Raw genomic sequence first — 9,660 nt, forward strand, 5'->3', positions numbered from 1 at the left:
AATCCGTCCAAATCTGCGATGTATGAATTTTTATGAGGGAGGGCGGACGGATTTTATCTCTCAAAAATAATGTTTGCAGGCATGCTTTCATTTTATTTCTTTCCAGGGAGTGTGTTTTTGAGGCCGCTGCTGAACAAGCGCTGTTATTCCTGCTCCCAATGTGGCCATAAAAGGTCGTCAGGAGCCGCTGGAGCACGTGGAAGTCCAAGGATCTGGTACAGGCCCATAAACCAGAGGAGTGCCGATTAGGGTCAGAACTTTCCGGTCTATTTAGAGATGCGCCGGAGAGCCTATATTATTTGTAAGAGATCGGATGTCGTCGTCTTACAGAGCGAGTAACTTTGGCGACTTCGCGGAGATGTCAGTCACAGATGGAACGGGACACTCGGTGAGAAATGGAGCCAGCTGAGAAAAACAGTGACTCACGCAGCATGTGGGGCAGCAGGGTCGAAACTGAAGACTTTTGACATTCTTTACATTGTTTTAAGGATGCGGGATGAAAACGAGCGTTTTCGTAAAGACGGAAATGGTCCTCGGACTGACATTCGTAACCCGCGTTTTTAAAAGCTTCGACCGCCACCAACTCATCCTCATCGATCGGCTCGAAGGAGTTGAGTAAAGAAAGGGCAGCAGAGGCAATGCAAATTAAAGCGGTCGAAACATGGCGCTTCGTGGCCTATACTGAGCCTGAATGATGTCACCGAGAACATTATTATATAAATTCAATACACCTGGAATTCTATTCATCGCAGCTAAATCTGCGACCTGCCTTCGCCGACCTGCGGTGGTGACCGGTCGCTGCCGGTGCCTTTTTTCAACATGCTCCTCCAACGAATGCATCGCCGAAGCGTTCGGCTGCGCTCCTGTGCGGCAGCAGGCCAGCGTAAGAAAGGAGTGGAGGAAAGGTCTCCAGCATCCCTCGCAGGACACGACTCTCCATTCATAGAGTAGCATCCATAATTAATTAGTTCGCCGCTATAATGGGGGCGGTTGTCCGGCTGCACGGGCCAGCTGAGTGAAACCCAACACATAGAGCCAGGAAAAGCATTTCATGAACATGTACTTCAGGTGACAAAAAACAATCAGTTGAAAAATTTTTCCATATAACGGGCTGAAGCCGATTGGCTGTTCGCCAGTCACCTGACCGTCTTCACTTCGCCTTCTCGAGTCCGTCAGTCATCAGATGCCACGAAGCCCAGGCGCTTTTAAGAGGAAACGCCCTGTTTGTTCAGTTTGTTACTGATGTTTTTTTTTCCTCAAAATTATTGTTTTGGGACCACGTGCTCCGCCCCTTTTCACCATCAAGCATGGCAGCACCGACCCTCAGTACCGACAGTAAGCTGACAACACCGCATTCAGACAGGCTGGACCTGTGGAACGCGACACGTCATCTGGCCGTCGCTTCTACGGGGTCTGGACACCTTCTCGGTACTTGAGGGCAAGGTTAAAGAACAACCGTTAATGCTGGTTAAGGGTATTTATTTGGTTTTCTGTGCGCGGTGTGTGTGTTTTTCCAGTGTGTACCGTAGGGCCCGTCAACTTGAGGACACGGTTCAGGAACCCTTCGTTGGGTGGTTACTCTTGTCATTTCTTCTCAGCTACCCACCATCACTCCTGCCATCAGCCGTTCTCAGCAGCGGGGCTAAAGTTCACGCTCTTTCTGGAGCCCAAGAGGCGTCGCCGTCGCTCTCAAGAGGCTAGGAATACAGAAGGGGGAAAATCCCATTACGGATCCGGGCGGGTCGACTCGGGAACGAGCTGCGAGGAAAGTTCTGGATGGAGGCTCCGCACTCCATTTTCCGCCTGGAAAGGAGCGAGCGCGTGGGGGGCGGCGGGAGGACAGCGATGAACAAGGAGAGCGATCCGAGGCGCGTAAGTCACTGACTAAAGCTAAAAAGGGTAACGGTGGGTAGGGCTTCGGCCGGAGGGCGCAAATTAAGGATTGCGGGTACTCTCAGCCAACGCCTCCCTGGAGCACTCACTGGACTCCAGAAAACATGGACTATGAAGTCAAGATGGATAGATGTTGGTGAGGACAGGAGACAGAGGTGCTGGACAGGTGAAGCCAGCGAGGGTTTCTAATGGGTCCTCTTCTCCAGCCGGATCCAGATGCCCTTCTCCGGCCGCAGGATGAGCTCCCCGAGGGGTCGCAGCTCCTCCCGCTTCTGCGTGGCTTCGATGTTGAAGTAGCGCAGGATGTACGCCAGGATCACCTTCTCCTCCATCATGGCGAAGCGCTGACCTGCACACAGAGAATGACGCATCAAAAGCAAGTAGCGCTGCTGTCTCACAGCGCCGCTGTGGTGCGAGAGGACGTGGGTTCGATCCCCATTCAGTCTGTGTGGAGTTTGCGTGTTCTCCCTGTGCGGGTTTCCTCTGGGTGCTCTGGTTTCCTCCCACACTCCAAAGACATGCTGTTCAGGTTCACCCGTAGTGTGTGAGTGACAGAGGGAGAGTGTGTGTGTTCCACTGATGCATGGATGAGTGACCCAGTGTAAGTAGTGTACCTAGCAGTGTAAGTCACCGTGGTGAATAAGGTGTGTGGGCTCATAACACTACATAGAGCTTGTTGGAAGTCGCTTTGGACAAAAATGTCTGATAAATAAATAAATGTAAATTATTCACGGCTTTCGAAAAATGAGTGGCTGCTTTATGAACGATTTGTCATCGTTCACGTTGGCACCCAAAGTAGGGCCGAGGTGTGAAACACACCCATCAGAACCGTGTGCTGTCTGCTCCCATCATCCCCTACCGCTCTGGCCATGTCACCGGTTTCCCCTTCCCTGTGGATGGGAGAGGAGCTCTGGAGCAAGAAATCGGTGAAAGTGAAGCCCTCATCACCGAACGACGGACGGGTCCCGCGAGCACAGCGGGGCGGCACCTTGGATTACCACCACAGATACGCACCGATGCAGTTCCTGACCCCGGCCGAGAAGGGGATGAAGGCGTAAGCATGGCGGCCGGCGGAATTCTCCGGCAGGAAACGCTCGGGCCGGAACTCCTCGGGGTCGGGGAAGTAGCGAGGGTCGCGGTGCAGAGCGTACACCATGACGATTGCATCGGCTCCCTTGGGCACCCTGAAGCCATCTGTGGGATTGGTGGGATGGGGTCAGCAGCCTCGCACACGTGACAGCGCCTTGAGATGCAACTTTGAAAGGGGTCTGAATCTGAATAAAGGATGTTGGCAAGAGGAGGGTCAAATCCCCGGTTGCTAACGGGGCCTCGGTGCGGCATCTCGACCAGAGCGCCGGAACACAGTCCTCCCCAGGGGGCAAACGAAGGGGTCGGCCAAACGGGTCGAGATGGGCCCTCCTGACCGCGGTACAAACACTGGACGCAGTACAGAGCAGCAGATGCAGGACTCAGAGCTACAAGGCTGTGGGTTCGCATCCCCGCCTGGGTGCCATGGCTCCGGCACCCTCAAGCAAAGCGTTTGAGCCACATCCTTTAACCGTTGCGACTCGCAGACCCCCGATGCCTGGCCCTTACAGTAAAGGGGATCTCAGAGGGCCTGTCGGAGAGGCTTCGAAAAGGAGCGGCGGCACAGCAAGCGCGAGCGTCGAGACAGCGGAGTCGCAACCCTCTGGCGCCACCTACTGATGACACAGTCTTCGCAGATGCTGCGGGCGAAGAAGGGGACGGACGGGAAGAGGCGGAGAGACTCCTTGATGACGCACTCCAGGTACTGCAGCTTCTTCAGGTCTTCCGCGTTAACGGGTCTGTCTGAGGATCCTGGCGAGTAGCGTCAGGGTAGAGAACATCCGTAAACGGGTCAGTCGCAGCAAAACAGACACTGACAGTAAAACCGAATTTCGATGGCACGGCCACGTGCTTGGCTGGATCTGCAGCTGTTGGAAATTGACCGGTGAACGGACAGACACGGAGGGGTGTGAGAGCTAGGCGTTGTGGGTGACTGGTACCAAATACTTCCTGAAGTTCCTGATGAATTTTCCTCTGCGCTTCAGGATGGGAGCCTATGAGGTGGAGGGCCCAGTTCATCGCGGCGGCTGTAGTGTCGTGTCCCTGCCACAAGGGGGCGACACGGAAACTCAAGCGTCCTGCCGGTCACAAAGCCTCGGCATTTAAACAATCACATTAGGAGTATTTAGGAAAATTTTCCAGGGACTTGAAAAACATGCTAATAGTTTCCAGATAAAACAGTAAAAGTACGCAAACGAGCAGTCTTTCGTACCGATGAAATTGAATTTAACGGTATGACGTGTAGCCTAAAGTATGAATGCAAAATATAGCGTATTGCGTGCAGATGATTAAGCCGTAAGAAATGACATTTCTCTAGTTGCCCGAATTCTTCTCATCGATAACGTACGCATTGATCTGTGCCGCCACCGCGGGTTTAAGTGGCGAACGACAGAACGAAAGTCAAATTAATTTCTCATAGTTGTCCGTGCAAAGGCCGCCCCTCCCTTACTGTTACCGTGGAGACCGACATTACGGTCGCTGCAGCTGGAGCCGGAGCCCCAGCGATATGCGTGAGTGCAGGTCCCTTAATGTCACCGCGCTGTCTGTCATAGTGTTTCTGACACATTCGCGCTGGGAAAACGTCACGCTTTGATTCCAACATTTCAATTCCCCGTTAATTGCCACCCGCTCCTCTCTCTCTTTTGTTTTTCTGCAGCTAATGAGTGTCCCGCCGAGACAGAGCATTAGCTTCGCTGTTACCGGAAAGGTCTTCACCTCGACCGCCGCCTTGAGCCAGCAACCCGGACCGGAATCCTTTTGTTTTTCCCTTTTCTCCCTCCGGAAACATGGCGTCACTTTTCAGGTCGCGCCCAGTTCTCATTGGTGCCATTCGGCGTGTGACTTAGGAGCATCACCCACGGGTTCGGATTGCGCGCGCTGTCGGCAGCTTCCAGACTCACGTGCCTCGCGAAAACGCGAGCCGCACATGCGGGACGACGGCTCCTTTTTGCGGGTGACGCTCGAGCCGCGCTCCATGCTGGGAACCCCCGTGCTGCGCTGGTCCTGGGCGCACCTTCTCCACCCACGTACGATGGTGTTAATGCCGCCGATCTACACGTCCCCGCTGACCCCGCCGAGAGACAGCAGCAGGTGGAAAAGCTGCGAGGGATGCCTACCTCGAACATGAAGGTGTCCACCTCTTCCTGGATGTCCTTGTGGCTCAGCTTGTTGCCCTCTTCGTCCGTGGTCTTCAGGAGCATGTCGAGGAAGGCTCGGCGCTTCTTCGCGCCCTGGTCCGACTCGCTGTCCGACTCCATGTAGGCGATGTGCTCCGCCCTCTCCTGGATTACCTGCGGGGGAGGAGGTGCACGAGTGCGACCTGCTGACGGGATGCGCTGTGCAGGTACTGTGTCCAAGTGTAAAAAATGACAATGAGTACAACTTTGGGCGAACGGTGTGGATTCTGTTACTGTCAGTTCAGGAGCTGGAGGTGTCGGACTGTGATCGTGTGTTTAGGCTGCTTCTGCGCAGTGAGGTTGTCGAGCCCCCCCCACCCGGGACACCTTCGGATAAAAGACAGGTGGATGCGGGCCGGTGGCTTTCCAGAAACCTCCGTGCAGCAGAGTGAAGGTTAGTGGATGGTTGTGTCCCTCGTATGCGCCGTGTTTGTATGATGCTTCTTTTTGTAGGTAGGCAAAGAAGTTCACTCTTTTAACGTCACGCAGTATTCCTACAGGTAGGTGCCTGCGGAGCAGCCTGGGACTCCCTGTGAAGGTCTGAGCGCCTGCAATGCCGGCATTCACACTCCCTCTCTCTCTCTCTCTCTCTCTCGCTTACTCACACTCTGTGTGAAGGAGTGAAGAACCTTCAAGTTGCGATTGTGCTCCTTTCCCTCCCCCAGGAAGTAGTAGATGAAGTCCGACCAGTACCAGGGCATCCGCTGCCTGCGAGTGACGATGTCGCTCATCCTGCCGGAGGGGGAAGCAACAACACGGGGCTCACGGTGTTTTCGCAGCGCACTAGATGCCAGCTGCCCGAAGGGGGCGCCGGTGCACTCAGAGGTCAGTAAACCCGAGGGTGTAACCAAACGAAAGATCGGTGTTGTTTACGCAGCACACGAGGAGGTCGACTCGTAGGCAGCAACAGTTATTTAGTGGCGCAGAGGTGATTCTTTCCCCCCCTCTGGGGTGTCTGCGCAGAGACCATTCAGCTTCCATGTCAGTTTTACAGCAGCACTTACTTGTACACAGAGCGTACGTACTCCGAGTCATGGTTACTCTGGGCATAAATTTTCTTGCCCATCGCAGTTTCTGGAAAAAAGCATCACAGAAAATCACTGTCACGAAGTGACCGAGTGCACAGCCAACCTGCCTTTTAGAAGAACAGCGGAGATCTGTTCATAACCCAGTTTGTTGGTAAATGGAAAGTCGCTTTTGCTACGGTCGGTGAAAGTGACCCTCGGTTTACCTCTTGCGTTCTCTTAAAAGTCTCAGCTTGGACTGTAGTAAAAAATACCTTTTAGTTTAATGCTTCTGTTATCTTGGAGCTACATTGAAATCATCTCCGCAAACATTTATTGTTGACCGACTCATCGCAGAGACACGGGCAACATTTGTCATCTTGTTACTGATCGACGACCCTCCGGGACACCGGACAGGAGCTGAATTCAGGCACTGCCACCCTCCCCACTGTGTCTGGGTGCTGTTTACTGCCATCTGTCGGCTCACGGGGTAAACGCCAGTCGCGGTCACTCGCTACAGACGAATCCTACAAAAGGCAAGTTAACATTAACATGTGATCTGTATGTCAGTTCAGAGGAATTCCGCAAGGTCTGGACACCCTTCTGGAACCTGCTAAATAGAGACAAGAGCATTCGTGACACAAGGGGTCAGTGTGTGCAACTCAGAGACTCGAAGACTGAGTTTCTCTCTTAGTGGTGCGTGTGTCACGTGGAAAAGTGGCCGCGTAGCTTGAAGCCAGCGCCTGGAAACGAGGGAATGCTCACCACAGATGATGTCCAGCGCGCAGAGCGTGATGTGGTTGAAGCAGTTGAAGGGGCCTCGACCCGCCTCCCTCTCCAGCTTCTCCACGAGCACTTCGGCCTGTTCGTTCATCACCTCCAGGAACTCGGTGAGGATGGAGAAGTGGAAGGTCGGGGTGAGCGTCTTGCGCCGCCTGCGCCACTTGTCCCCCGTGCTGTAATACAGCGAGCGCAAGAAGTGCCGCTTCGTTTCACGGGTTTTTGCACGCACGTGGGCGGCGTGCATCTTCTCGCATTCTCTCCAGGTGGGAGAAATCCGGGCCGCGTGCGGCGGTTCGGAGCTCCGCACGTGAAGCCGCGTGACGGCGGCATTCGGCACGTTGAGCCCACCTGGTCAGGAGACCCGTGCCGAGCCACGGGTGCAGGAACTTGTAGGCGTAAGCTTTGTCCATGTGCTTCGAGTTGTTCAGCAGCATCTGGGGCGGACGGAGGTGGGGCGTGAGCCACGCAAACAGAATCGTCGAGCGCTTCTTCTGCCCAAACTCTATTAAACTTTAAGAAAGTATTAAAAACACGCAGATGAAGTCCTACCGATATTCTAAGACATAAAGAGAAAACTTGCACTCGTAAAAAAAAGAGGGCATCCACAGACTATTAATAGACCTGCATAAAATTACAGAAAGTACAATAAGCTGTCATCACTGCTCAGATTAAAAACACCAGACGCATCCAGAACATTCCATCATTACTTAACTATTGAAATCGTACCAAATACATAAGAAGGACAACATCCTGTCGATCGAATCAGAAAGATAAAGGAAATGCACACCGAGGTTAAAATAGTTGACCGAATCTCCACGTTTAAGTACTTTTCGGTTTAAAATTAACCAACGATAGCTGAAAGCACGGCGGTTAAAGCTACTGACTTTGGACCCGAAGGTCACGGGTTTGGTCCCCACCTTTGGCTGTAGTACACTTGAGCACGGTACTTACCGAAAATTGCTCCAGAAATTACATAGCTGTATGAATGGGTCAATAATTGCAACATTATAAGTCACTTTAGAGAAAAGTGTCCGCTAAACGAATAAATGTAACGGCGAGAAAACGCAATAAAACTTCATCGCTAAAATGACATGAAAATCTAGTTGAATTCAGCAATTAGGTGATCTTTACAAAGAGTGACGACCCTTCTCAAGCGACTCGAACCTGTGCGGAAACACCTTTTCCCACGGACAAACCCCGCAGCGAAATCAGTAACGCGCCTCGGTCTGACCGTGATACAACGGGACAAATTGGTTCGATTTTGCGTCGTCTTCCTGCCGTTTGCAAAGTCGTTCTTCTCATCTGCACATGAACACCGTTGACCGGGAGTCACCTGGAGAAACCTTCTTCTGTGGGCGCTGTTACCGCATTACCGTGCGTCATCCTGCTGCACGTGTGTTACCGCGCCCAAGGAGACTTCCAGAATGTGAGCTTTTAAAGATGCGTGAGGTCACGAGGACGCAGGACGAGGCTGTGCGCGCAGAAACGGGCCTCGTACCAGAGCACAAGAGAGGCGGGCAGGGGAGACCGCACCTTAACCGGAAACACATTTTATGGATCCTGGCACTGCGTTGCGTCGCGTCGCGTCGCGTTACCTCGATGGTCTCTGCGTGGAAGAGGAGGATGAAGGGCACGGGGCCGATCCACAGCTTCGTCAGCGGCGCGTTCCTGAACCTCTCCGAAATTTCATGGATCTGGCAGAAAAAATCTGCCAAAAGTGGAAAGAGCAGTGTTGTGACGTGAGTTTAACGTTGACCAAAGCGTTCCGTGAAGAAAATGAGGCATAAATGCGTTCTAGTGCCCGAATGAAATCGGCGCTCTTCGTTCCCATCAAATTAGCCTAATAGCCCACGGTCCATCTGCAGCCCGTGAATATGGATTTCGGCAGCTTGTCGAATAAAGTCTTTCGTGCAGAGACGGACAAAGTCGTGGATCTACCCGCACGAACATCTCGTTAAGTGCAGCGGGACACAAAGGGAGCGCAGGGACTACACTCACCTCTGGCGTTGCTTTTCAGCTGCAGGGCGTCGCCTACGAAGGGGTAGGTGCCCTCGAGGCCTGGGATCGCCTGTATTTCTCTCCACCTGCGCGCGTACCTGCTCAAGAGCTTGTATGTAAGGCAGGTCACGAGCACGAGGAACGCCGCCGCGCCGAGGGACGCGTACGTCCCCATCGGGAGCGCCATGCTGCCGAGTGCGGGAACGGCGCGTCTCCTCCTGTGGACCGATGTCCCCAAACCGCTCCGGCCGAGGAGGCGCCGCTGCCGAACGATCGCGAGCCAGGGCGGCCGACGGCCGTGCGGTTAATGACTTGGAGACTTGGACCTGCAAACAGTTCCCTGCTGCTGTGCTTCGCATGGACTGTTTACCGTGACAATACCAGGGTAAACGGGTAAATGGTCATTACCCCGAAGCACACTGCGAATGGTGCCATTTACCGTGCGTTTGTGTGTGGAGAGCGAGCGAGAGAGAGAGGCAGAGGACAAAGGGAAGTTGACTTTCGATGTTGCTTAAAAATATCAGCTGACTGGCGGACATTGTTCGGAATGCGATCTTAATCTGGACCAGACAATTTGGTTGAAAAAGGGGTGCCGGGAATTAGCGTTGCCGTTACCGCGGGTGAGGCAGCACGTAGAAAAGCGGTCGGAGTTGTCGTCTAGCTCTCAAAATTGCCGGGCCGCTTTTGATTCCCCGCCCCGCCGTAGTGCCTGAGATCAA

At 53.5% G+C, this 9,660-nt stretch overlaps 1 protein-coding gene across 3 annotated transcripts; it reads right to left on the reverse strand.

Annotated features, from left to right (window-relative positions):
- Positions 1 to 1,245: 1,245 nt before the first annotated feature.
- Positions 1,246 to 9,323, reverse strand: cyp4v2a (cytochrome P450, family 4, subfamily V, member 2a). 3 transcript variants are annotated; one of them, XM_018736074.2, is made up of 11 exons: positions 8,942 to 9,323; positions 8,539 to 8,651; positions 7,292 to 7,377; positions 6,926 to 7,116; positions 6,161 to 6,230; positions 5,762 to 5,888; positions 5,097 to 5,270; positions 3,921 to 4,023; positions 3,598 to 3,732; positions 2,908 to 3,087; positions 1,246 to 2,242 (listed from the first exon to the last, which is right to left on the reverse strand). In XM_018736074.2, the coding sequence occupies exons 1-11, from the start codon at positions 9,126 to 9,128 to the stop codon at positions 2,079 to 2,081; spliced, it is 1,530 nt and encodes a 509-aa protein (XP_018591590.1). In that variant the 5' UTR covers positions 9,129 to 9,323; the 3' UTR covers positions 1,246 to 2,078. The 3 variants fall into 3 exon arrangements, with proteins under 3 accessions (XP_018591590.1, XP_018591592.1, XP_018591591.1); XM_018736076.2 differs by lacking the exons at positions 8,539 to 8,651; positions 8,942 to 9,323 and adding an exon at positions 8,277 to 8,434; XM_018736075.2 differs by lacking the exons at positions 8,539 to 8,651; positions 8,942 to 9,323 and adding an exon at positions 7,670 to 7,758.
- Between the last annotated feature and the right edge of the window lie 337 nt (positions 9,324 to 9,660).

Source organism: Scleropages formosus, chromosome 16 (assembly GCF_900964775.1).
Source record: "Scleropages formosus chromosome 16, fSclFor1.1, whole genome shotgun sequence".
NCBI classification, from domain to species: Eukaryota; Metazoa; Chordata; class Actinopteri; order Osteoglossiformes; family Osteoglossidae; genus Scleropages; species Scleropages formosus.

Excerpts from the sequence above, each read along its gene's own strand:
- cyp4v2a (XM_018736074.2), bottom strand. The coding sequence starts at position 9,128 with ATGGCGCTCCCGATGGGGACGTACGCGTCCCTCGGCGCGGCGGCGTTC. Across the intron at positions 7,378-8,538 it reads TCCACGCAGAGACCATCGAG|ATGCTGCTGAACAACTCGAA; the intron begins GTAACGCGACGC and ends CGTCCGCCCCAG. Across the intron at positions 7,117-7,291 it reads GGCACGGGTCTCCTGACCAG|CACGGGGGACAAGTGGCGCA; the intron begins GTGGGCTCAACG and ends GCTGTATTACAG.